Source organism: Empidonax traillii, unplaced genomic scaffold (genome assembly GCF_003031625.1).
Source record: "Empidonax traillii isolate 1590-97213 ecotype Southwest subspecies unplaced genomic scaffold, ASM303162v1 scaffold771:size604852, whole genome shotgun sequence".
Classification (NCBI taxonomy): Eukaryota; Metazoa; Chordata; class Aves; order Passeriformes; family Tyrannidae; genus Empidonax; species Empidonax traillii.
Genome location: NW_020955964.1, coordinates 42,681 through 70,584, shown reverse-complemented (window position 1 = coordinate 70,584; position 27,904 = coordinate 42,681). Strand labels below are relative to the sequence as shown.

At 46.7% G+C, this 27,904-nt stretch overlaps 1 protein-coding gene across 2 annotated transcripts in view; it reads left to right on the top strand.

The window, feature by feature from the left end:
- The window catches only part of GAB2 (GRB2 associated binding protein 2), an 89,904-nt gene extending 63,463 nt beyond the window's left edge, over positions 1 to 26,441 (top strand). The window contains exons 3-10 of one of the 2 annotated variants that reach the window (XR_003573199.1): positions 13,534 to 13,774; positions 15,820 to 16,406; positions 17,479 to 17,573; positions 18,296 to 18,578; positions 19,550 to 19,640; positions 20,987 to 21,089; positions 21,972 to 22,065; positions 24,228 to 24,336. Coding sequence is in view for 1 of the 2 variants with exons in the window: in XM_027901302.1 (XP_027757103.1) it covers positions 13,534 to 13,774; positions 15,820 to 16,406; positions 17,479 to 17,573; positions 18,296 to 18,578; positions 19,550 to 19,640; positions 20,987 to 21,089; positions 21,940 to 22,065; positions 24,228 to 24,371 (1,670 nt within the window). In the remaining variant the exon portion in view is untranslated. Of the gene's footprint in view, positions 1 to 13,533; positions 13,775 to 15,819; positions 16,407 to 17,478; positions 17,574 to 18,295; positions 18,579 to 19,549; positions 19,641 to 20,986; positions 21,090 to 21,939; positions 22,066 to 24,227 lie in introns of both variants that reach the window. The other variant, XM_027901302.1, reaches the window with a different exon arrangement.
- The last annotated feature ends 1,463 nt before the right edge of the window (positions 26,442 to 27,904 follow it).

The window sequence follows — 27,904 nt, the reverse complement described above, 5'->3', positions numbered from 1 at the left end:
AACCAACTTGAGTCTCCGTCTTTGGAGATACTCAAAACCTGACTGGACACAGTCCTGAGCTGCGGTAGCTGCCCTTGCTGTGAGCAGAGGATTGGACTAGACCATCTCCAGAGGTCCTTTTCAAAACAAATATTCTGTAATTCTATGATTTTTATGATCTTGCATTGCAGGGAAATACCAGGCTTCAGAGTATGGTGAGAGCTGAGATACCTCAGCAATCCCAGCAGATAAAAATGGAGTTGTTCCCTGTTAACATCACCAGGAAGGTGGAAAGGCAGAACACGAGATCAGACATTGCCTCATCTGAGTCCGTATCACAGCATTTTGTCTGATACCCTTTGGCTCTGGGTCAGTCCAGGCTCGTGTTTTCTTACCCTTTTTGCTCTGTCTGATGTCCCTCATAGCCTTGCAGCTGCTCTGTGGTGGGTGGTGAAGCTCTGGCACATCTCAGACCTTTCTGGGGATATAGCTTCCTTTCATACTTACTGGGTTGTTGTCACATGCCGAGGAATGTGTCTGACTCGTTTGCACCTTTGATTGATTGCCACCCTTTATATCTGTTTATTAGGATGGAAAATAACATTTCACCTCAAAAATTGCATCATGTGTTCTTTCAGCTCCACATGACCTAATCCCTTCCCAGCCAACACAGCTGCTCGTTGCCAAGTTTTGGTATGATTACCTTCCATCATTTCATTGCCAAATATATAAACTGCCTCTGTTCTTGTATGCTGTGGCTTTTGAAAGTAAGCTGGAGTGGAGGGACTTACTGCATTAGCTTTTTTTTTTTTTTATAACTGACAATGAATCCTGTTTTTGAAGTGTTGGGCAGGTGTCTGGGCACTGGCAAATACTTCATCACCTGTAAAAGTGTAGTGAATGGCTGTTATGCTGCCTGTGGCACCATCCTCACCTTTATCTCATGGCTGATCACCTGCCCTGCCAAGCACCACCTTGTTTGACATTGCTGTCTGTGTAAACCATTCCCTCAAGCCTGCGTATGCTTTGCACAGACTAAACCTTGATATAAAGCCTTTACGATGGTAATTATTTTTGCTGGCTTGCCATAACAGTTCATATTGCTCTCCAGTGAGTCATGATGAAGTCTTTCAAATACCCACTTGAAATCCATAAATTCTGTGATGAATCTTTTCTGCTGCTTGATGGTTGCTTTGATGATTAGTGTTAGGGTCAAAACCTGGTCAACATATGGTCTTCCTGGTGAAAATAAAAAGGGACCTTATAAAAAAAGAAGGAGAGTGACTTTTTACATGGGCAGATAGTGAGAGGACAAGGGGAAGAGTTTTAAACTAAAAGAGGAGAGATTTAGATTAGATGTTAGTAGGAAATTCTTTACTGTGAGGGTTGCCCAGAGATGTTTGTGGAAGCCCCTTCCCTGTGAGTGTTAAAGGCCAGGTTAGGTGGGGCTTTGAGCAACCTGGTCTAGTGTAAAGTGTTCCTGCCCATGGTGGGTGGGTGGAACTATGGGATTTTTAAGCTCCCTTCCAACCCAAGCCATTCTATGATGCTATGAAAATGCCACCTTCCTTTCTTGAGATTTGTCTGGAAAAAATTCCTTATAGAGCAGAAGACTTTGTTTTTCCAGGAGAGCACTGTGGTGTCTCTCAAGTCTAACATTCTTATTTTAAGTATCTCAATCTCAGTTTCTTGACTTCCATGTCTTTTTCTCATCTCCATGATGCTAAGAAAAGGGCTGGATTTGTGATTTTCACTTGAAGCTCATTTGTGCTTTTCTGGCTTTTACAGGTTTTAAATATCATTATATCCCTTCTTTGGCATCAATATAATGCCTTCCAAGCATCCGTCTGGCTGTTCTGTGGTGCTCCAGAAACTCACTTCCATAATTTCTGCTACCTTTAAGAAGAACTCAGAGTACCAGACTTGAAAATGCTTTGAGTTTCTTTGGCGTGATGCTAGAAGGTCCATCCTGTCCTCTGCCTGCCACTAATATTTTTATGGAGATAAATCCATGTTGTCCTAGTCCTGGACAAACAGTACTTCTTGTACCTGACATATGTCAGTAATAAGAACACATGCTAATGTCTGGTGTCTCCTGATGCCTTTTGAAGGGAAGACCAACCCTGTGTTCACAGAGCTGTATGACACAGAATGGTTTGTTTTAGAGATAAAGTGGCTTAGAGAATTAATACTGCCATGACTTCAAGAATACCCTCAGTTGTATGAGATAAAATATTTGCTTTAATAAGGTTTATAAATGGTGAAATGACGCACAAATGAGTTTCCCCTGCGGGTGCATTGCTGCATGAGTGATCCCTGTGAAGTTCTCAGCTGTCTCCGGAGCAGTTGGTGTTGGAAAGCTGGAGGAGGCTGGCTTCTGGTCTGATCTGGTCGCAGTAATCCCTGCATTCCTTTGGTTGTAACCAGGATCCATTATATCCGGACTTATTCCTCCCAGCATCTTTGGAGAGAAACAGGTCTCATGTACTGTGTATTGGTCACCAAACCACTTTTCATCCCATAGATGAAGGATTAAGATGATAGTGATGAGATGGGCACCAAGTATTGGATCTCACCCATATCTGTCTCAGCAGCCAAATTCAGACATGGCTCATCTAGGTAATTAAAATAAAAAGTAAAATAAATCCCATTCATGTGAGGAAGTAAGAGTGCTAAGAAGGGGCGTGTATGGAGTCTGAGCAATCTGGGGAAATGCTGCCCTTGCAGCAAGTGGAGCAGGTGATGAGCCCAAACCAAAATTCATTTCAGAGGCAGTGAAAATTCAGCATCTTCGTTTTCACTCTCTCTGCAATTCATTTTGTACACTTTCAGCGTCAATTTTGCTTCACACCTTTTCATTCTGAATTTGAATGGATTTCAGAAAAGATCAAGAATTGTACTTTCACATCTAAAAAGCACATGATTACAATCTTCAGTCAAAGAGGGGCAATCCACCCCCATAAAACGATCCGCTCTGATGAGAATGAACTGAAATACTTTGACCTTCTCCCCTTTTACTTAAAATTCACTTTTACCCTCTAAAGGTTTCTTGTAATTTCTGGCTTCAAGCAATCCCTTGGCAAGCTCCTATTTTGATTAAATTGCATTTTCCAGCTGGAGGATGTCAGAACGTTTTCAGCTGGCCCTAAGCCAAGCGCAGAGCATGGGCAGTGCACCGGGCAAGAAGATGCAGATTTTGGTCTGGGTGCTGGTACCATCTGTGGTGTGTGCAAAGATGGGCTCAGCTGCAAGGGTGATGATGTAATCTGATGCTTCTGGGGATTAAGGATGGGCTCACTGCACTTTGTGAGCTTTTTGAGCAAGGAAGAGGAGGGTGAGGAAATGCTGAATAAGCCCATGGGATGGTTCCCAACCCATGAGCAAGCATCAGGGCAGAGATGGCTTGCTCTGGTCTTCAGATGCCAGAGGATGTTTTGTTCCTGAGTCAGGGGATGAATGCCAAAATCCAAAAGTATTACCCTGAAGGAGATTGTGATAAATCTGCCTTACTCGTGTCTCCTGAGGACCAGGCTCTACGTTGCGCTCCATTGCTCCACTAAACCCAGCTCTGCTGCTGCTGTGTGTTAAAAATAACCACAAAAACAGCCCATGCTTTAGTGCACGAGGTTCAAACAGCAACATCCATGCAGGGAGTTTGCTTCGCTTCTCGGTGCAGAAATATCCAGCAGGGAGAGACTTGCTTGTGCATGACCAGATGTGACAGGGAGATGGAGGGTGTCCAGTTGGAAACACTGGTGCAGAGAGAAAAGAAAAACAAGAGCATAAGATGGAGCTCAACTAGTGGTGACCAAAGTCTATGAGGATGTTAAATCCAGCAGGATTCAGGACTCCATCCCACTCTGCATTTCCTTTGACCACCCTCAGCTCTTTCTTGGGATGGTCCCAGTGGGGTACAAGCCATGATGGATGGGGAATGTGGGGGCAGGGACAGGACTGAAGCTAACCCTTACCCAAAAGCGCTTGTGGGAGAAGCTGCCAGCCCCACATTTCTTAATGCAAATACCACCCTAAAGTATTGCACTGCTTTCAACCCACGCCAGTTCTTTCCTTTGGCACAGGCCACGCTCCCCCGTCCCTGCCAAACCAGTACAGATGTTTTAACACCCACCGGAGCCCAGATAATTACAAACAGAATTGAAAGACTGGTCGGAGTTGTTTTCTTTTCATTGCCTGAACTGTCAGCCATTCTCAAGTGAGATGCCTCCCACTTTCTGACATCGCTTTCAAAGACATTTTTGTGGGACACATTACAAATACTAGTTTTATTATTAGGGGAATGCTGAGAAGCCCCAACCAGGATGAGGATCACACCATATCTGCTGACCACAGAGTGAAATGAGTGCAGGGAGGATTTTCATGGGAAATTAGAGCTAGTTTCTAACCAGTAGCTTTCTAGCCATGGCATTGCAAAACTCAGCTCATTTTCAGATGGTTTTGGGGAGAGTTTTGAATGGGGCAGAACCATGTGATCAGCTGGTAGGCTAGGTCAGAGAATGCTACAGGGCCTTCTTATCCTAGATCCTCATGGGAGACAGGGCCCGTCATGGAGAGCTTGTGAGCAGAGCAGCTGAGATTAAGGAAGGAGCAACATTTCCTGTTTTAACAGAGGGAAGCCAGTAGCAAACACTTTCTTCCTGGTCTGTTCTTTTACAACCCTAAGATTGAGGAGTGTGGCCTATGATCAGGAGCTCCGTTCCCTCAGGCCAGTTGCAAACAGCCAGGTTTGAACTTAACAGGTGAGAACTGATTTGACATGGATGAAACCAGTTGTAATATGCATCTGCCCTGGGGGCACTTAGAAAGCACCTGTGGGGAGGAGGACCAAGAAAGCCTCCTCAAGCTTCACTCTATATGAAGCACGTCCTCATCTCTTTTCCATCAGGATGCTTTGAGGTCCTCCTGGACATGCAGGTTCATTTTGTCCTTGCAGTTGTTATCACAGGTGTTAACTGCTTGGGTGGAAGCTGACCGGCGCAAGCTGGTGGGCTCAAGCTGTCTTCATGGCTCTTCCCTCAATCCCTGCTGCAAAATTCCTCGTCCGCCATGCCCAGCCATGAAAATTTCCATCCAACATTATTCCGGTTCATTTCTGGTTGCTGTGGAGACCAATTTAAATGAAACTCTAGTATTTTGAAAGAGAATATGAGTCTAAGTCATTTGCGATGCAAGGTCCCATGCTAATAGCATTAGCATATTATTTGATTATGGCAATGTGTAGGGAATAAATTCCAAGTCCTTTTGCCATCATTGCATCTTAAAAGAAGAGGAAGAGAAAAACCTCTGGGCTTTAGCTGATAATGAAGACCTTTACTGCATGTGAATTCCTGATTTCTGAATGCATAACCTTTGGGGGTCACAGGCATTTTTAACCTCATAGCAGTGAGAATAGCTTGCTGGAAGGACCTTTTCTTTCTCTACTTCCACTGAGCGCAGTTAATAGACCGTCTAATGGGCAGGACTTGAGTTTTTAACGATGGTCAGAGAGATCCAGGATGGCTTTTTGAGCTGTTTACGTCTGTGCTGGAGCATTGGTGTGCCAGAGCCCAGCAAAAGAGCAGCTGTGCAAGGTAGAGGTTTTTTGCTTCTTGCATTTTGCCAACATCTCGAGACATCACCTTCAGTATTTCTTCAGATGATTCCAGTATGTGGACAGAGTTTGCCCGTACCCCTAAATGGAAAAACAAAACAAAACAAAACAAAAAAACACAACAACAACAACAAAACACATGGAAAACCATTGCAGAGAGAGGCTCCTTTGAGAGAAAAAGCTGCAGAGATGGAAAAGGGAGTGATGAAGTTTCAACAGGAAGAAAAAAAAAGCCAAACTATTTAATTTTTTTCTGTCACCATCCGTAAGGGCATGTTTTCAGGGGCTGAACTGACCCTTGCTCACACTGACCCTGGGCCACTTTGTCGCGGGTTCAGGGACACAGTATTGCAGCCAAGAGGGTTAATGACTTCTTTTGTCTCCTCTTTGGACTTTTGCAGTCGATGTGGCTGACACTGCCCTGTCTGAGCACAACTGGCCCCCCGAAGCCATGTGAGAGATTTGGAGCTCTACTGCAACCCAGTGTCCCCATCTTTGCACCTACCCATGTGCAGCACCTGCCTCCCTTTTCTTTTAACTCAGCAGCTAAAATACTACCCGTAGAGCACATGACATTAATCCTGTATATAGGAGAGAAAAACGGGGCCAAACTACTGCAGTTAGGTCCCATGCGTAAGTGCAAAAGCACCCATGAAGGAGGAGACTCTAAGAGGAGAAATTTGGGGATCCTCTTTCTTTCCCCTTTGCTACCTTGCTGAGCAATGGTGAAGCAGACCTGTAAAAATGCTGCTGTTTTATTGACTCCCCGACAAACTGGGACTTATAATGTTTCTTCCCCCAAGGTAAGGTAAGATCGAAATAAATTACTTCTGTAAAGAGCTGGGGATGGCAGTTCTTCTATAATACAAAGTGCAAATATTTGGGCCTCTCGTGCGCTCCTCTGAATAGAAATGGTACTAAATCATGCATAAGTAAAATGGGCTCACATTTTCTCCTAGTGAAAGTTTTCCTCTGCTCTCCTGGAACACTAAAGACCTACACTCCTGTTGTCATAAAAGGGGCTATAAAATTTAAAGTGAGCTATTAAGAAACCCTGGCTGGGATTAGACTGGGGTTCATTATTTCTGCTTCTCCATCACTAAGTGAGGCTTGCACACGTGTTTGCTCAGGCAGGGGAAGGTGCCCACATACTGCTCACAGAGAATGATAAGAGGATGAGGGGAAGTTTGTTCAGGACCTAAAAGCATGTTTTTTCTGGGCTAGGGGAAGTCAGTGGTGCACCAGCTTCTGGGCTTTCCCCCTGCTTTTGGATGGTGTGTTTGACCCTGGCACTTGGGCAAGACTGTTTTGGCTTGATGTCCAAGGGAAAACCATGTTAGGAGTTGCCAAAATCATTAGTTATCATCATCATCATCATGATAAACAGTAATAACTGATTGTAATAACCAATAGTAATATCCAATGGATCTTTTATAACAGGATGCCAGAGCTTCATATCACACAGTAAGAAAGCTGGTTTGATCCCGGGGCATCATGAGTCTGTCTGAGTTTTTCTTCTGGGAAAAAACCTTTTTTTTCATCTATCTATATATGAAAAACACCATACGTATCATATATTATATGATAAATGTGTTGTCTCTTTCTGTAGCTCTTAGCTTTCAACAGCTTCAGCCCTGTCCTGTAGCACTGGGCTCCACAGACTGCTTATACCTCCAGACAGATTTGCTAAGGATTCCCCTGGCATCTGCTGGAATCATATATGCCACCCAGAGACAGAAAGCAGCTATTTCTGCACGTCCCCATTGCCTTGTTTTTGCCACGTTATGCTTAACCCGATAAAGGCAAGAATACCTGCCTTGAGACCACTTTGTGTTTTATACAGTTACACCCCATTATCTTTGCCCTTTCCCTTTGTTCCAGCCCTTTTTTTCCCCATTTAATCCCTCAACAAATTGGTTTTACAGTATCAGAAATGATGATTCATGAAGCAGAGGGTTGGAGATGAGATTAGTTCTGTGCAGCATATGAAGGCCGTCCCATCCCACACTGCCACCCAGGGACTGTCCTTCTTCCTCAGCTGTAGGTCATTGTCCCACTCCAGGACTCTTTGATAAGGGAGTCCCAGGTAGGGTGCTCAAGGGCACATGTAAGACAGGTTTGCAAGCATCATGTTCATCTGCTTTTATCTCCAGCGCTGAAGCCCTTATAACAAAAATAAATAGGTGCACACCAGGTATCCCCATCTGGCCAAATGTTAGACTTCCAAATATTGACACGAGTGTTGAGCTCCACAACTGAGTGGCAGATTTGCTCTTCAGAGGGTAACCACCATGTCCAGGGCATGTTGAGATGAAACAAAGATGGGTCACTGACACCAGGGCAGGGGTGGGATTTTGGGCTCAACCTTATCTCACTGAAGCAAACCTGTGTTCTTTGGGGAGAAGCATTGCATTGTTTTTATTGCAATCTCTATCCCTTCTGCCCCTTTGTCCTTCAAATAATTGATTACTGTTAAAATAACTGAGATATATAATGCTTTGAGGTCAGGACTTGGTTCATTTTCCTCTTTTCTCACTCACTCTCCAGCACTGTGATTTTTTTCCCTTGGTTCCCGTACTTCTCCAAGGCAAATGCCCCTACCTTGCCACTGTTTTTCAGCTGTTTCATACAAACGCAAGCACAGCACTGACACTAATGGAGAAAGACAATGCTATTTATTGTTGTCTTTGTCTCACTGTCTCTGCCATAACTCTTTCTTGGGTAATTCTCCCTGTTCTGTTTCAAATGCTTGAATAATTGGGGGATTGCACTGTTCTCCGTAGAGAAAACCTAAAGGAACCAGCATAGGCTAAGTATCATATACATGACTGAAAATGGGTAAGAGAAGCCATGCCCTTAGCCCTCTGTGCAGCGGATCCTTGTCTGTAAAGTGGCGATGCTTCTCCTTTCCTGCCACTCTGTCCTGATCAGTTTCTCAAAGCAAATGGAAATAAGCGTCAGAAACTGGAAAGGAAAAGCTCAGAAGCCCTATGTCACTGTTGTCCCTACCCTTCAGCTCCTCTCCAGTGGAGGATTCAGCTGTGACCTGTCATCTCTTTTGGGGAGATCCAGTCACCTGCTTGGCATCCAAAATTCAGGCAGTGATAAATATCAGGTTGCCTCTGTCCTTGCACACAGCTCCCCATCCTGATGGAAACCAGAGAGGGGAAATTATCAAAATCAGATGCTTCTGTCCCACTAACCTGCTGGAGAAAAACTTTAGTGACCTGCCAAGGCATCCTCAGTCTGATGGTAGCTTCTCCAGATGCCATCCAGCTTGGAGGTGATAGGTAAAGCTCAGTAAATAAACCTTCCTCTGATGCCATGCTCATCCTAATGGCATCCCGAGGCTTCTTGGCAGCACTGTGGCACATTGACTCATTCATTGGACATGCTGTTTGTTCTCTCCTTGCGAGGAGAAGCACATGGAAGGGTTGTTTTGGTAGGGTTGTTTGTCTTGTTTTAATTATTTCCTTTGTACTATTTCTCAAGGAGTGAGCTGGCAGCAAAAGCAGATATGCAGGCAGATTCCTATGGAGAAAGTTTCCCCCTTTTTTTGCTAATAAATGGTGGAGCTGCTTCAAAGAGTGACAAAGACGATGATGCATGAACAGCTTACCATGTGCCATCCTAGGGATTATTTCTAGTAGATTTCTAGTATTCCCTCGTGAAAGAAAATCCCATTGGCCACAAGTTTAAACTGGCACAAAGTCAACGGCGTGGTCCAAGGTATTCCATGGCCTTGTTTGCCAGGGCAGATCTGAGGAGCCCTTATCTGTGGAGCCCTTGGACTAGTCCTTGCCAGCTTGGTGTCGGCATCACGGGGAATTTTGTGCCACTCAGAGGTGCCAAGCAAGCCTGGCACCTTTTTTGCTAACACTGACAGGAATTTAGCTACACCCAAAAATCAACACCTTCCCAGGGGTATCATTTCAAGACACAGGGAGTTGTAGTCCCAGCCTCTGCCTTCAGGCGGGGAAGGCTGACATTGCAACTCTGGTAAAAAAGGATAATCTGAGCAATAATTTCCGAAGGAGGCTGAGTTATTATTTCACTCAGATAAGCCCAGGAACATTGCATGAAGCTATGCACACACACCAATAGTCAAGTGCTGTGAGCAAGGGAATTCAGAGTTGACAACAAGGAGGGAAATACCACTTTGGGGGATTGAGAACATTCATAAAAAATTCCTGGCTCCCAGCCTAGTCCATCCCATTGCTGACTGTGCTCTCAGTTATGGAATTTTGCTTTGGGGATGGATTTCTAAGGAGGTTTTACCACTTTGCTGCAATAAAAGGACAAAAAGGTGCATCTTAACCTTGACTAGTGAGTGCTGAGCCTTCAGCCGATTGAAACTCATCTGGCACCGTGAGGTTTTGCAGGGCTGTGCTAGCTTGTCCCCGAGCCTCTGGCTCACTTCCTTGCCGGAACCAGTGCAACAGCTGTAGCCTGAGCCCAGCAAGATGTATGTGTGGAAATCGTGCTGCTGACATTGAATTTTAACTTGTGGGTGTCCAACACCGCCTTTTCCAGACCATGGGAGTTGAATTCCCCAAACTCGGAGGAGAACTGGCCAGGAAACGTGGGGTTAAGATGACACTTCCCACATGGCCCCACTACATAACTTTAACTCTGGCCCCCAGGGGATGGCAGTAGGAACTGCACAGGATCTTATCCCTCCTTGGCTGTACTTGATACATTCCCTCAACATAAACTCAAGATAGCAACATAAAGCCAAGGGATTAGAAGGCTATGTCTGTGCTATTAAAGGAAGGAGGTTCATGGGTTTATCCATGGTCCTGAGGTGGATGGCCATGAAGGATGGAGAAGCATCTTCCTTTTTGGTTTGTGGACAGATAGAGTTGAATATCTTCGATCATGATGCAGGTGGGACTGATGCCTGGAGGCATCCAGATGGAACCACATAGAGATTATTCACTAAGTGCCCTGCATGGATATGGGAAAGGAGCTGGGAGCTTGGAAGCTGGGCACTGCAGCATGGCAAGTTGAAATGGCTTTGGGATCTCTGGCTGCAGAAGACCACACAGAAGACTGTGCACTCCTGGCATGTGAAAACCACTCACTGTGGTTCACTGAAGGCACACTTTATAATAGCTCTCACCCTGCATGCCTTACCCTCATGGGGACCTTTCTGTACTTCAAGCTGATGTGATGTCCTGACCTTTCCCTTAGCATGTACTAGTCTTCAAATACCATTTTTCTGCCTCCATTTCCTTTCTTGCCTCTTTTTCTACCCCCCCAGCAGGACCCACTGTCAGCGTGTGACCTGGGCACATGAGCTGTCATTTATTCAAGTGCAAGAAAACTCCACAACATAAAAAATCCGTAGCAGTCTTGGCAGTCTCCTTCTACGGGATTTATCTTCCCAGCCCTTGCAATACCCTTCCAGCCCTTCAAAGCAATCCGTCTCTCACCTACTATTACAGAGTTCATCTCACAGACCTAATGGAGTACGTGAGTCCTGAATTGGCTCCTGCTAATGCTCTCAGTGGCCAGGTCGCTGCGGGAAGCGAGCTGGGAATTCATTTTGAAAATCAATGCAGATGCCAATAGAGTGGCTTTCCCCAGGGAAGCGACATGCTTTTACTAGGCATTGCCTCCTGCTCCCCTTCGTTCCCCATTTTCATTTATGCGGTTGGAGTAACCATGGAGTAATTCATCCTGATTTCAATGAGCGCACCTACTTGTGCTGTGCTCTCCAGTTTCCCCAAATCAGACTGATTTTTGGGAAAAGATTAGAGTCTCCTGGCAGTGCAGGATTCACAAAGCTCCCCAAAGTGTTGTGATTTGAAATCGCTGTTCTCTGGGGTGATGCTGGGGACTATCTCATCTGTGCAACCCCATCTCTCCCCTTAGGCTGTGTTAGCACAAAAAAATCATTGCAATTTCTCAGTCCTGGATATATTTTGCCCTGCCATGACATTTCAATGCAATGGCAAATGCAAAGCCTGAAGGGATAGTGTGGAAGGACAGCTCAGGGCTGTTGGAGGGACCCCAACCCATTGCAGTTCATATTGTCCCTAGAGGTGAACTTCATGCTGGGATGGAGAAACAACACTAATCTATCATCCTCACACTATCCTCAAGGAGTCTTGGCCAAAGCACAATGTCACAGGCAATTCCTGAATGTGATTTTGGAGGTAGCAAGATGAGGAGTTCCTGAGAGGCATTTTAGATACAGCCCCCTGTTTTTGATGGCATTGTGGGTTTGGGCCCTCTCATTCTGGTTGACCTCAAAGCACTTGATTTGGAACATTTATTTGGGATTTTCATAGCTCTCAAGACTCCTTTTCCAGTGGGAATCATTCTGCACTGTTGTTGGATAAATATTTAATAAGAATCAGGGTCAAGGCACTGTTTTGTCCAAGGACACTGGGATGGCCATTTACTCCCTTGAAGAGCACCAAGGGATCATTAATATCCATGTGAAGAAGACAGGAATCAGAGTTTTAAACTGTCATCCCCCACCATTAATGTCAGTGTTAAATATTGATCCTTTCTGTGTTTAGCACAAACCAAACAACAGAGTCAAGCCAAGCTCTTTGGCTTCTATTAATGTACTTTTTCTGCATCGGGTGAAGTTTGCAGTAACACCAGGGGAAAAAAATGTAGCAGCAGTGAACGAGCAACAGACAGATTGATTTTGTATCTTGACACGACTCAGAAGTTGGTAAAAAATCACCCTGTGTGAAGCATCTTGTTGTCTGAGCCATAAGACCCATTTCTTTGCAGTGTAAGAGAATCAGGCTCAAAATTTCTGATGTGATCTGGAATTTGAGGGAAGGAATGGAAAGGAAGAGACTGAAACCCTTTAAAATCCCCTTCATCCCTGTGCTGGAGCATGGGTGTCTGAAGTCAAATTTGAAGAGCAGGTGGTCATCATGCTGGGGAGCAATCCCAAAATCAGTGGTGGCCAGAGATTGGGTGGATTTCCACTTTTTGTTAGGAGTTTGGGTTTTCTCTGTGTTTTACATCAGCATCAAATAAATGTAAATCACAGCTATTATAAAGTGTGCCTTCAGTGAACCACAGTGAGTGATTTTGACATGCCGGGAGTGCATGGTCTTCTGTGTGGTCTTCTGCAGCCAGAGACGGATCAGCTTTCCCAAAATATTCTGCATCTTGAGGGTTTTCTGGGATTTTGGGTTTCGGTTTTGGTTTGTTTGTGTTGGTTTTGTTTTCTTTTTTTGTAATGAGGATTTACAACTTGGCTGTAAAAATTCATCTGTGGTTCAAACTCATGAAGCACAGTTATGAGAGGACTAGAGTAGCCAGGTGATTATTCCTGACCTCTGGGGTATTCTCCATTGAAATTAATTTAGTATTTTAAAGTCTGTTTCTCCTTAAGCAGGGGGAGCGGGCACTAGGAGTCATGTACTGGCTCTGCATCCAATTTTATTAGCATAAAATAACAGGACCTCTCTTGAGGCCACAAAATTAGTAGAGAAGTGGGAAACATGAGAATATTTTTTCATCTCCACTGCTGTTGTGTCCATCCAGATTCCCACCCTGTACCTCATACCAACTCTAAAGGGATGGCAGTGATGCCCTTACACAGAGGGATGAGGGTGACTTAAATCACATCTCACTGTGGTGTGAAAGCTCCTCTCTTTGTTTTTGAATCAGGTTTTAACAACCCAGCCGACATCCCGCAGACATCCCTACAAACCACTAAGCATGTGGTGAAATAGGATAAAATGATGAAATATGATTCTATGATAAAATATGATAAATATTTATTTCCATACATGGTACCTATAGTTGCATGTGCTCCAAGTAGAAGAGCTGAGAGCATCACTTCGAGTCATAAGCCAACCCTACTGACCTCCATAAATGACAGAATACTTAAGTAAGGAAAATCCTGGAAGCACAGGTTGTGGAGTATCTCCATCTGCCACTCACATGTCTGTTTTCTCCCCTCACAGACACCCTGAGGAGCATTGCCTCCATGAACCACGCACCACGGTCCTCCCCGGCAGAGCTCAGCAGTGCCAGCCACCACCTGCTGCGAGAGCGCAAGTCCTCAGCACCATCCCACTCCAGCCAGCCCACCCTGTTCACCTTCGATTCACCTGCCAGCCACCTCCAGAGCACCCTGTCTGCCAGTGCCCCCCAGGACTACCTTTTTCTCCACCAGTGCATGAGCAGAAAGTCAGAAAATGCAAGGTATTGTAGCCCACCTGGGAGCAAACCTCAGGGACAGCTGAGGGAGGGCTGGGTATCAGTGGCTCAACCTCCCTCCATCCTTGGAGATCTGCAAAACCCAGCTGCAGAAAGCCCTGAGCAATGGTCTCATCTCATCGTGGTTGGGAGGAGGAGGTCACAAGCTCCCAGCTTTCCTGGCTTTTTTGGCTTGTGTTAAAAACTGCCTGAATGGCCAGACCCAGAGGATGGTGATCAGTGTCACAAAGTCTAGGTGGAGGCCAGCACTAGAAGTGTACCCAAGGGGTCAGTACTGGGTCCAGTTCAAGGGGCCATAGAGTTGCTGAAACAACTGGAGCATATGTACTAAGAGGAAAGGCTGAGAGAGCTGGAACTGTTCAGCTAGTAGAAGAGAAGGCGCAGGGGGGTCCCCCCTATGGGGAGGGTGCAAAGAGAATGGAGCCAGGTTCTTGTACGTGATGCTCTGTGCCAGGACCAGAGGCCATGGGCACAAACTTAAGCACAGGAGGGCTCCTCTGAGCAGCAGGAAACACTTTTTTACTGTAGGTGACTGAACAGTAGCACAAGTTATCCAGTAAGGTTTATGAGTCTCCATTCTTGGAGATACTCCAAAGCTGTCTGGGCACAGTCCTAGGCAACCAGCTCTAGGTCACCCTGCTTGAGCAGGGGGTTAGACCAGATTACTTCTACAGATCCCTTCCAACCTCAACCGCTTTGTGATCCTCCAGGCAGGGCCTTAACTCCTGCCTTTAATCAGAAAAACAGCAAACAAAGGGATGGGCAGGTTTTGCACCCTTTGACAGTCACCCCTTCCAGAGCTCGCTGGGCTTCATGGCAGCTGGTGGTGCACAGCGTGGTATTTCTGAGCGAGCAGCAGCTCTCCGCCTCCAGACCCAGCCGGTTGCCTTAAATAGCGAGGAGTTTTTTTGACGTGAAGAGTTTTGGCTCGCAGGAGCAGTGAGGAGGGAGGGAGGGGAGAGACAGTCAGAACCCAGCTGGCATGGAGTGAGAGCAGAGCCTGGGCTGCAGCCTCCACTGGGCTTTCCTGCTGCAGCTGACTTTCCCTACTCGAAAAACAACAAGAGAAAAAGGCTCAGAAAAATTAACTTCACATGGAGTTAATGGAACAGTGTTTAAAAAAACAGCCCTCTGACGCTCCAGCTGTGAGGATACCTAAAAGCCACCCTCTGAGAACCCAGATGTGGCTGGGACCCAGAGGAGAAGGGAACAAGCACCAATGCTTTGGTGAGCAGAAACAAGCTGGCCAGTGGCAGCGTCTGCAACTGGGCCAGAAGTAATCATCTGATCAATGCCCAGTGCACGGGGCCAGGCTGCAGGACTGCTGGGAATCCCTCCCCTCTCAGCTCTGGAGCTCTTACTTTACTCATCCATAAAATGAGGGTAATAGTAGCTAATTGGCAGGCAATGCTGAATAATTAACCCATGATGTTTCAAGTCCTTGACCAAAACGACCCTGCCAGAACTGAGTCCTCCTCTGGGTGTACTGAGCTCCAAAGGTGGCAGGGACTCATTTGTCTTATCACAACATCACTAGCTTTTTCCCCAAATAAGCCCTATTTCTGAGCGCCATCTCGTGCTGGCTCCGTGAAACAGAGTCCCTGTTGTCCCGGCAGAGCATCAACCCCGTCGGAGTGGGAGTTGCAACCAGCATCTCCCAGCTTTTCCCATAGGTCTGGCACTTTCCCAGTGATTTGCCACAACTGAAAACTCCCCCATAACCCCTTTCAGTTTTTCTCACCACCATGACTGATACAGGGCAGGAGTCTCTTCCACGGGGGAATGTCTGTGTGGGGCTGGCTGAGCCCTTTTTGGGTGGGAGTATGTGGCCCCTAAAAGCCTGACCCATGCATGGTTATAACTTTGCAGGCAAAAAGACCCAATCCAGGGCTACCTTTTACACCCTTGTGGTGTGTATTCATTAGGTCTTCATGTAAATCAGCAAGGTGACAAAAAGGAGAAGCAGAGTTCGCTGCACCCCAGGACCAGCTCTCCCCCCATCTCAGCCCCTTTGTCCCCTTCCTCTGCAGGAGTGCCAGCTTCTCGCAAGCCACACGGTCTGCCTTCTTCATGCGGAGCGACACAGCGGTCCAGAAGCTCTCTCAGGGCAATGGGCACTGCGTGAATGGGGTTGCTGGGCAGCTCCATGGCTTTTACAGTCTGCCAAAACCCAGCCGGCACAACTCGGAGTTCAGGGACAGTGCGCATGATCTCCCACGCGCCTTTGGCTCCTACACCCACCCCAAGTCAAGCCTCACCAGCTCTGAAACAGATAATGAGGAGGTCTACACCTACAAGACTCCCAACAACACCCTATGCAAGGAGTTTGGGGAGCTCTCCACGGACTCCTATGACATCCCTGCCACCCCGCTCTCCATCTACCAGATCCCCAGGACATTTACACTGGACAAGAATCACAACGCTTTGGCTGTGGCCGCCAGCGACTCACCCGCTGCTCCACCCCCACGGCCCCCGAAACCCGGGCAGACGGAGCCACGATGGGGCAGCCCGCCCCAGCGACTCCAGCCCAGTGAAAATCTAGGTCTGGCCCCCATGGCAGCCACCATTCCACGGAGAAACACATTGCCTGCGGTGGAGAACAGCAGATTGCACCGAGGTGAATTTAGGAGTGGGGAACTGGGGGTGGCTTTGCCCTGTCTACCAGCCTTGGGCAGATCAGTCCCACAGGGTTGTGGTAGGGCTGGAGTGCTGGTGGCATCAACCGGGGGTGGGCACAAAGAAGCTCTCCCCAGTCAGGATCTGGTCCTGTTTTTTTTATTCAGCGGCCATGGAGAGGCATCCACAGAGTTCTGTCCACCACAGCTGCTCAGCTGACTATTGCCTATGTTGTACCTTGAATCAAAACCCCAAACCTGCTTGCTTATGGAGCCCCTCACCAGATTTTTGTAATCTCAGCTATTTTTAATTTGCCTTCAATTCATAATGAGGTTTATCAAAACATATTTCTGCCTTGGTTTTGCTCACCAAGGTGGGTGAGCAAAACTTTGGTTTTGCACAGGTTGCACATCACCTTGGTTTTGCACATCTCCAAGACCCAATGTCCCCAGCACAGCAGAGTTGCTGTTCCCATTGGCCATGAGTGGGCCATGGATGAACATGCACTTTCCAAACCTTGTACTTACAGTGACATAACTGCAAACTTAGAAAAGGGGCTTGGAGAGAAAATGCACTGTAAATTTTACATATAGCTCTATGAAATGCCTCTTCCATCTCCCCCTACCTAAATGCCAACATTTAGGCTGAGATCAGACCCATGCTCAGCAGTAGGCAGACTTATCTAAGAGCTTAGCACTTATCCTCACCCCATCCTTCCCTTACTGGAGGCTGTCAGCCCCTAGATCTGCTGAGCAAGCTCTAACAGAGCTCTCCCTTAAACCAGTTTTGTCACCATGATGTACCTTATCTGACATCTTCACCCCTGGGATTTTGTGGTACTTTGACAGAGCTGGGTTAGGTCCACACAGCACGTGCAGTTGTGCTGATGCATCAGAGAGATGCTAATTGGGAAGGAGCACAGCAGAGATCTGTGACAGACTAAAGACCATGTCTTCTCATCAGCATCTTGATCAACAAGAACAGACACTGTCCTCACAGTGCCTTGTTTTCAGGGACCCCTTTTTATTGGCAGTTGTGGTGGGACAATTTGTGCATTTGTGATTATGTTGCAGCTTCTTCTTGCGAGACGTACGAGTACCCCCAGCACGGGGGCGGCAGTGCCGTGCAGTCGGTCGAGTCCATGAACGATGGGTACAACTCCTACCTGGTGAGTGGGCCTTGATGTTGGCCACCACACTGTAGGCACCCACTTGCACCTTACAGATTTAGGAACAAGTTGGTTCCAGGTTGGACCTCACAGCCCAGTCCTGCAGAGCTAAGTCAAGAAGGGTTTTATTAATGATTTCAGTTAAAATCATGGTGGCCTGCCGGGAACAGATGGAATTGCAACAGCCTAAGCCAGCACCGCAGGAAGAGCTTTGCTTCCACACAGTATATCTTTCTGGAACTTTGGCCCCAAAAAAAAGTGCCCAGGAGTTTGACTTCTTCCTTAAAACCTTGGATACTTCTGAGTTAAATTTTGACACATTGCCAGAACAGCCTCTTTTGTGCACTTTCTAAGATTTCCTGAGCTGGAAATTACATTAAAGCAGCCTTTCATATTGCATTTTAGTCACGATCAGAGCCCAGGCAAGAAAGGTTTTCCAGGTTAAGCATGTTTCTGCAGCTCACTCTGATCATGAGAAGATGATCAAATCTGGGCTCTCAAAACTTAGGTTGCTGCAATGTCTTGGAAACTGAGAAGGTGGACCGTCTCAGTGCAAACTGATGGCCAAGGCGGGGACAGACCATCCCTTCCCTCTGTGCTTAGGTTTTAGAGCAGTTCCCCTTTCAGATGTGTATTCATTTATGACGAAATGAAGGGTTTATAGTGTGTTGGGGTTGAGCAGAGTCTGATACTTACAGCACATCCTCCCTCTTGTCCCCCAGCAAGCCAAGGCGGCAGTGGCCCGCTCCCACAGTACCGACTCCGAGGACAACTACGTCCCCATGAACCCTGGTTCCTCGCCCCTAATCCATGCCGAGAAAGCCAACGACAACGCCCAAAACCTCTACATCCCCATGAGCCCTGGGCCGCATCACTTTGACCTGGTGGGGTTGTCCTCAGCCACCCTTCCTGTGCATAAAGGAGGAGCCATGATGCAGTGTCACAGACGACTGAGTGAAATCCAGCCCCCACCTGTCAACCGCAACCTCAAACCCGACCGGAAAGGTAGGAATGATTGTGGGAAAAGCTTTACAGGAGTCCCTTTATTCTTCTCATACCGCAGACTACATCTGTCGTCTTGTGCACAGTTCTGGGTGGGGTGCACTTTGCTACTGCCAGCACAATCAGACCTTCAGATCTCCCCCATCCCCTTCATCTTTCAGGAGCTTTATAGTACAAATGCAACTTTCATGGTGCTTGAACAGCCCATATCAAGCCCTTCCAGGCATTTACAGGAGATATATGTCACAGGCAGGATCTCACCCCCTTTGCCTATACCCCTCCCTGTACTCCACCCCGAAATCTCAATGTCTTGTTCAGATGACTCAAATTTTTCCAGCTGTTTCCTACTGGTTGTTTCTAGGCAGTTCTTCCTTCAGGGCTTTGCCAGTATCCCCCAATTCCCTCCCCAGTCCGTTACCTGACAGGTCACCAAGGAGATCATGAGGAGGAGGGCTTTCATCATTAGGGTGTCCACACCTAACCCCATCAACACTCTGAACAAGGACTGGGGCTGGAGCATAGCACTCTTCCACAGCTTTCGTGTTACGCTGCAGATGCCTTTTCCCGTGCCCTGTGGGAAAACGCTCCAGACAAAGGTAGCTCAGGGTTGGCAGAGCCTGGTCTTGTCCCCATCTAACGAGTTTTCATAGCTCCCTGGTGAATGGGTTTCTACTCTGGTGTTTGGGCATTTTTAGCAGACCTTCATTCTCTGGGAGGCACACTCACCTTTTGAGACCATCCATCCACTTTGGGGCTGTGGGTCAGGGAGATAAATTCACTGTTTTCTCTCAGTCCTGGCATAAATGTGTGCAGGGATTTTTGCTGGGGGTATTTGTCATCAGCAAGAGGTCTGGGGGGCTGATTAGCAGAATGGGAAGTAATCGGCCATTTGTTGGGGACCCTCTCATGCCAGTCGTGGATGCTGAATTCTAGGAACGTGCTGCCTCTGAATAAAGGCTTTTCCTCCCTCCCAGCAAAGCCATCACCACTGGACCTGAGGAACAACACTGTCATCGATGAGCTTCCCTTCAAATCACCAGTCACAAAATCCTGGTCCAGGCCAACGTGAGTAATGGTTGGGGGATGAATTCTTGCTCTGATCCGACAGCAGCTCTCTGGTCTTGCTCTCACTGGTGTCCACATGTAGCCATGCTGTCACCTCTGCCATAGGTTCCCTATGTCACAGCTGGTGGCAGAAAGATAAAATCATTTAGGTTGGGATTTCACATGAAAGCCCAGCATGTGGCTGAGCCCAGTATGTGGCTGAGCCCAGCATGTGGCTGAGCCCAGCATGTGGCTGAGCCCAACATGTGGCTGAGCAGCTAATTAAGATCCCTTGAAGACATTTCCTGTTTCTGGGATCTGGAGAGATACAGCTCTGACATGGGACCTGTGGTCCACCACAACTCATGACCCAGCTGACCGAGACCAACTGGGGGTGTGGGGCATGATTTCACATCCAGGTATCCCCCCAAAAACCCCGCTGTAGTCTCAAAACACAGGGTGACACTCTTGGGGTCTGACGAAGACGTGCTTTGATTGCCTTGAAAGCAAAGCCTAGCCTGAAGGAAGTCTGCAAAATTAAACTAAAGCTCTTCAGAGCTATGTCTGCCGGCCAAAAATAACAGGATTCACACAATTCCAGCTCTGTTGCTAATTCACGGTATGATGTTGTCCAGTGAAAGGCAGAAGCAAAGCTTGGCTGCTATGACTTCTCTAATAAATTGGATTGTGTGGAGACTGACTGCAGGGCATGAGCGCTGTGCGCTGAAATCACTGCACGGGGAAGTGGCGAGCAGGGTTTGATTGACAAGATGTCCGACCCCGGAGAAGCTAATGGATTTTTCCCTTATCAGCTAATCATATGACCCTGCTTTACTGAAAGGCAACGAATAGCTTTTTAAGACACAGGCTTTAATGCCAGACACTGATTTCATTATTCTGTTTGGTATAATTAGATTTGGCCAATTGAAAGCAAGACAATTCCTCAGAGGATTTGTTTTACAGCAAAAAATTTGGATAGGGCCCTGTACAGTAAACAAATCCTGTAGCTGTGGTAAGGCTGGAGGTGAGAGGCTTCACCAAGGCTGGCCCTACATCCTCCACAACTAAATGTTTCCTGTGAGATAAAAGAGTTCATGGAGCCTGGTTTGTGTAGGTGATAGCAGGAGAATTACAGGTACATAGCAAGCAAAAAATTCTAGAAAGAAAAGAAACGGGAAGACCAAACCCAGTGATTTCTGACTCATGGAAAGGATGGGTTGGAGAACCTCAATGCCACCAGCTCTTCTTCATGCCCAGTCCTCAGGCTGGAGGATGGTAATGTTTTTAGGCATCAGGAGCTGCCCTCCTTGGCAATGAACAAGCAGCACCTGCCACCATGGATAACACATGGACCCTTGTCCTTACAGCCAGACGTTCAACGCGGGCTCTCTGCAGTACTGTCGCCCTGTCTCCTCCCAGAGCATCACCAGCACTGACTCGGGAGACAGCGAGGAGAACTACGTGGCGATGGTAAGGGCCCCACAGCTAAGACAGATGGTCCTGGCAGGACATACACATTCCACAGCTCTGCAAACACATTCCTAGCTCATGACATGGAGGTGCTCAGATAGGACTGTGCAATGTCCATCCTTACATACACCCCTGCATGCACAAAACAGTGTGCTTCGTTCTGAAAATGACATGTCCCGTTGGGGTTTTAAAATGCATATGAGAGCAAAACATATATTACCTACTTTACCGGGAATTAAGAGGGGATAAAAATGTGCAAGAACTGTCAGGGTGTATTTTCCTAATTGAGGTTGATTTTTTTCAAGTTTTTTTCCCCCTAATATCTACTGGCATCGTATTTGTATGGAGGGCAGGGGCTATCAGAGCAGCAGCAGGGAGCGGCACTGCTTACAGGGAGGGGATTTTGTCTTTCTTGGTGGAGCTGCTGACTTAAGCATATTTTTGAGTTTATGTAACTCGTGGGGTAGAGGAAATCAGTGCTCTGTGTAGCATGGTTGTGATTAGCAAAGATCTCAGAGCTGGCCTGGCCTCACTGAGGTGTGGTTCCTGGGACATGCTAAAGCCCACATCTGTTGTCAGGCATGTGAATAAAATCAGCACAAAGGCAGAAGAACTGCTCCAATACATGAAATCAAGGGCATGAGCTTGAAATATTTGTTAGCACAACATACAACAGATGTAGTCCCCCAGCAGTTCTACACACCCTGGTCCCAGAGGCGGGTGATCAAATATCCAGGCTCTTTTAAATAAGTGCCACCAAGGCGTTTTGCTGCCAGATTTGTGTTAATTCCCTTTTTTCTTTATTCCCATTTTAATCCTCATTATCTCTCCTGTCTCTTCCCTGCATTAGCAAAACCCCATTTCTGCTTCTCCTGTTCCTAGTGGTACCAACAGCCCAGCGCCTAAAAAGAGTTCGGGGAGTGTGGATTACTTGGCCCTGGACTTCCAGCCAAGCTCTCCAGGGCCACACAGAAAGGTATGGGGGATTTTATAAACTTCTGATTAAAAGTGATCATTTTTAAGGAGTTCTATGCACACTGACAATAGCATGGTCCAAAGTCCTGTACCGTGTTCCCAAGAGTCTATCATGATCAGAGAACTGGAGCACCTCTGCTGTGGAAACAGGCTGAGACAGGTGGAATTGTTCAGCCTGGAGGAAAAAAGGCTCCGGGGAGACCTTAGAGCTCATTCCAGTACCTAAAGGGGCTGCTGGAGAACTGGAGAGGGACTTTGGACAAGGGTATGGAGTAAAAGGACAAGGGAAAATGGCTCCAAACTGATAGAGGGTGGATTTAGATTGGATATTAGGCAGAAATCTTTTACTGTGTTGAGGCAGTGGCACAGGATGCTCTGAGAAGCTGTGGATGCCCCATGCCTGGAAGCGTTCAAGGTCAGGTTGGATGGGGCTTTGAGCAACCTGGTCTAGTGGAAGCTACCCCTGCCCATGGCGTGGTTGAAACAAGATGATCTTCAAGGTCCCTTCCCAAGGTCCCAAACCATTCTATAACCCCCACTGCTATATTTACTCTAGGTCAGACTTAGTGTCTCTTGCATGTCTGCAGCCCTGCTGGAAGTGTCACCAGAAGCATGGGTGTGCAGGGGTTCAGGGGTGCTGATGAGACCAGAAATTCAGCTGGCGATTGTATTCAAAAGCCATCAGGAGGTATCCCCAAGAAGTACCGGAATATTTTTTCCTCCTTCAAAGCAACACATCCTCCAAAACTAGACTTGGGTTTTCCCCTCACCTGAAAGTATCTGAAATACTTTCAGGACCTTATTCAGAAAATGCTGGGAACCTGTCTCCTGCCAGTCAGGTGCTTTCAAAGGGTGTCATTTGGGCAGGAGAAGAACTGCTTTCAAAAAATTAAGCTGACCTTTAAAAGTTAAATAATGTTCAGCTGATCAAGCCATTGCCTGTTGAGGAAGAGCTGTGGGGAGATGGGTCAGGAACAGGATACTTCTGTCAAGTGTCATGGAAATGTGGAAAGGGAAGCTCCTAAAGACATAGAAGTTAGTGACTTTTCTCCGGGTTCATACACAGGGGAAACAAACACCATCTTAAATCAAATCATAGAAAAACAGGGCAATGAAGTATCCCAGGACCTACATATCCGAAGGGAGCTATGTCTCCTGAGGTGATAGACGAGACCTAAAAGTCTCATGGAGGTTTCACATGCAAAGCCATATACCAAGATGAAGAGGACACCCTGAGGTGACAGAGTAGGCTGGGCAGGAAACAAAGGCAGGTCCTGCTGGATGCCATCCTGAGGAAACTTGGAGGGGAAAGGAGGGACTGACTCAAACAAAGCAGCATCTGAGTGAGGGGACAGTGGAGGACAGGGATTGTATAAAGCTTTGTGGTAACCACTTGTGAGTTGGCCTCACTTTCCCGAACACTGCATTGTTCCCTAGGCAAAGCATCCCACTGGTTAGATCTTTTTATTATTTGACAGTTGTCCCTTGATGGTTTCTGTCTGCCCAGCAATATTTTTGCAAGTACTACCCATTTAAATTATATCCCATCCTGGAGAAGTGATTTTAGACCACTTTAAAACAATATCTGGTCCAGCTGCAAGCAGATGGAGGTCCTTTGAAATGCTTGTAGAGGCAGAAAAACCTCTAGGACTCCAGAAACTATGGTAAAAAGTATCTCCTTCTTCCTTAACATGTCTCCTGGGTGAATCTGCAAACATATCTGTTGTTCTGAGTGTGAAAATGGGTTAGTGCCATAGGTGGGTAGAATCAACAATGCTAAAAGGAATGGAGCTGGGATTTTTATGTGTATCTGTAAGAGTTCTGAGTTCTTTACAAAAAAATGAGAAAGATATAAGGCTGAATTTGCAATATCAGCAGTTAAAGAACAAAATTGCAACCAAACATCTGTGTCCTAGAGTTTGTGGGAAGGTGCCGTTTCTGCCCTCCCACTGCACCACAGTTTCACGCCAGCAAGAGGCAGAGCAGACTGAAATCTTTCATCCAAGAGTCTTTGGGATGTTAGAGGGAGGGCGATTAGCTATGGAGTCTGGAAGAAAGTAGGAATGGTGCTGGCGGACTTGTGGCACCCTCAGTGCTGCTGCAGGAAGGAGCGAGAGGGATAAGCAGGGAGCTGATGAGTGACCCTGTTTCTCCTCCCCACAGCCCTCCACCTCGTCGGTCGCCTCAGATGAGAAGGTTGATTACGTGCAAGTGGACAAGGAGAAGACACAGGCACTGCAGAGCACCATGCAGGAGTGGACTGATGTGCGGCAGTCCTCGGAGCCTGCCAAGAGCGTGAAGCAGTAGTGCCTGCAGCAGGCATCAAAGCAGGCCAATGTCCTGTCAGTTTTCCCCAGCTCCTCTTGAGCTGGATTTCTAAGACTTGTCTGTGGAGGGAAGGGGGTCTCATTATTTTTTTTTCTCTTAAAACAAAACAAAACTTAATTTCAAGGGAAGACTTGGCGGATACTGTTTGCCAGTGATAAAGACCAACTATGTTCGGTGGCTAGTTTTGTGCTTTTAGCTGCTGGATGCACTATCCAGGAACTTCGACTTAGCAATATCAGGTTTCACCCTACACATCTTTTGCTTGCAGCTGTCAAAGCCACCTTGTATGTGCTAACACTGCATCATCTCTCCCCGTCTTCTTCCATACCGTACCCCAAACCATGCCATGCAGGTTTGCAGCCTCTCCCATGGGACATCATTCCTCAGCTCTGATTCTCCATTCCTTATGGTTGTCCTCTTCTCTGCCTCATCCCAATCCCAAAACTTAGCAAGGACCATTCCTTTTGAAATCACTTTTGTTGTCTGATCTCTTGTAAATAATATACTCAAAACCTCTGAGGGCTGTTCTCCTCCTGGTCAGAACTGCCCCTGTGGTTTTGGTTGGAGTTGTTAACTTTAAAGAGCTTGAGGAGCATCCACACTGTCGCATTGAGCTGACTTAGAAGCCCAGGATTTACCCCATCGTGCACACAGACATGCTGGCACACACTCACACAAGTTTGTTGGGGTGTCTTCTGTTGATATTTTCCAGCATCTCTCAAAGTCAATGGGCTGCAGAGATTGGCTTTGGAAGGTAGAATTTAAGCCCTGACCCACTGCCTATCTGAAATCACTTCCTGTGAATCTGATTCCAAGAACCAAAATCTGCCCTTTGTGGCACCAAAAGAAGCCCATATAGTGAGAGTCCTACATCTGTGGCCATTGTGAGAAGCTCTGAGGGGTGCAGGGGGGCTCTGGAGACCCTGTGTATCTGGACTGGTGTAAGGATGAGTGACAAGAAGGGAGTGGAAGGCTGCTGCAAGGATGGGGAGAAGGCAGATGGAGAGGTTGGTCTTGAGTGAGGAAGTCTGGTGGAACGTTTCTTGGAAGAAAGGAGGAGAGTAATTGAAATGTTGGTTGATGGTGAGGTCATACGCTTGGGAAGAGGCTGGTCAGGACAGTCAGGGCAAGATGTTTCAATATTAGCTTTAACATAGCATTATGGTTGGTTTGTGGAAGGTCCAAAAGGCTGGACTGTTTTCTCCTCATCTTCAGCGATGTTCATCGCAGAAATGGGGCTTGCTGACATTAACAACCCTACACTGTGATTATGGGTGGGAATCTGCTGTTGCCCCTTGCCAGCATCCTTAACACATCCGGGCTTTGGGATCACTCTCCAGGCAGCTGCTGGATGCAGAGAGACAAGAAGGATGAGACAGTTTAATGCAGAGATAATAATTCATGATCTCATGAAAACAGGAAGAACTTATGATTACCATGGAGCAGCCTGATTGCCAGACAGCAAGCGCTGACACGGATAAGCAGGTTGACTGCAAACCGAGAGCCAAATGAAGGAGACATTAGAAAGATGAGGTAATAATATTTATTAAATAGCTGGAGCTTTTCCTTCTGCAAGCTGAACCTCTCCCAGTGCCATGAGCTCTGTGTTCCACCAAACCCACCAAGTTGTATTGATTATTAATACTTAAGCATTAACACATTTGTTTAATCTTGGTTTGAGTTTGGAAAGGGCCAGACATGACCCACACGGGATACCAGTCCCTTAAGGGTATGCTGGTAAAATAACTTTTGAACTTCCAACACCATTTTACATTTTCTTCTTGCATGCCATGACAGGGAAGGATGTTAATGGAAAAGCTCTGAAAACCCATTTAAGGCACGGAAGTGTTGGGCTTTGACAGAAATAATGAAGCAAATATCCTAATGCTCATGGTAAAAATAATAACCACTAGAAGAAAAAAAAACCCCAAGGGGAAGATTTAGCACAGTCAGATGCTTTCTGAAGGTCAGGGAGTGTGTTACAGCCTGTAAGGGCCATTGCCTCCTGTTGGGGTCTTGCACACTTGTCTGGTGAGATGATGAAGGCTAGAGTACCCCTTTCATCACTGCACCTCGCTACCGTGGAAGTGGGCAGGCAAGGTGGAGGCAGCAACGGCAGTCATTTCTGATGGTGGAGGGACTTGAGACACAATGGGTTTGATTGAAACACGGTGGGTTTGGATGCAGTTTGCTGAGTGGGTGCCCTGTGCTTCTGCACTGGGACTAGGTGCGTCCAGTACCCACTCTCACATATAATCCAAAGTGTTAATTAAGACTGAAAAGGCCTTTTGTGATACTGGAGAGACTAGGCCTTTCTCTCCACATTTCACAAATGTCTGTATTTGTTCACAGGGCAAGCACTGGCATGGGATAGCACTTTTCCCAGGCTCAGATCCCCTGTTTTGATGATTTGCTCTCATGAGCATCGCCAGTAACTGGCCCGTTGCATTTGGCAGACCAAGGACCAAAACAGCCCAAAAGTAGCTATTTTACAATGCTGGTTGCTCGTCCCTCTCTGCTTTGCAGTGAAGTCTGTGTTTTCACAGAAACAGATACGTTTCTCCAGCTTTTTCCCCTGCTATGCACCAAGCAAACAGCATCTCCAAACTGAGTAGAAGCCCACAGACTCTATGCCTTATAGACATGACTGTATCAACCCCTCCTGAAAGCCGTTAAGTAATCAATGGCTTGAGTGGAAATAGTCATCTGTGACGATTGCTGAGCTGATTACAGCAGTCCCTGATGATTAATGTTTGTGCAGTATTTAGTCTTAAACCATACTGAAAAGCAGCTGCTTTAATCACATGGACTGCCAAGAACTTTGTCCTGAAGGCATTGAGTTTATCACATCCACTCTATACTTGGATACTCAAGTATGACTGACTCTTTTGTTAGAAATACGTATTTTAGGAAGCTGAGAACATTGCAAATTATTCATTTTAATTGCAATTAAAATGGCTTGAGCCTTCACGTCAGAGCCTGCTCTGCAGCTCTACGGTCCCATTTAGAAAAGGGATGTGCTTGCATGTGTGTGGCAGGACAAGCATCATGACCTCAATTACTTACTTTTTATGAAGTACCAGGGCCATGGCTCAAAGCTTTCCCCAAGCTTTAAAATTTCTAAGCTGTTGGGTTTAAAGGCAAAAGTCTCCAAAAGTGTGTATCCCTTGCTGTGAGTGTGCAACTGCTGCACACTCTCTGGTGAGTTGTGTGAGCTGCCTTGGAGCTGATTTGCTCTGAGCTGACATTTGAGTGTTTAGTGTGAAACACATTTCCAGCTCTAAATGGATGCCAGGCTTAGGCGTAGTCTCAAGTTGGAGAAAGAAAATATGTGTGAGTGCAGACTGTGCCAGGGCAAAGCCGAGAGTCTGGCAGATAAGGATAAATACAGAGCCAGAACCAAAAGGTAGCTAAGGCTTGGGTTGATGGGAGCTAACTAGTATAGATTTGGACACTGAGCAACAAGCCACTGACAAGGCTGATGTATGGGGGAACATGTGGTTGGAAGGAGA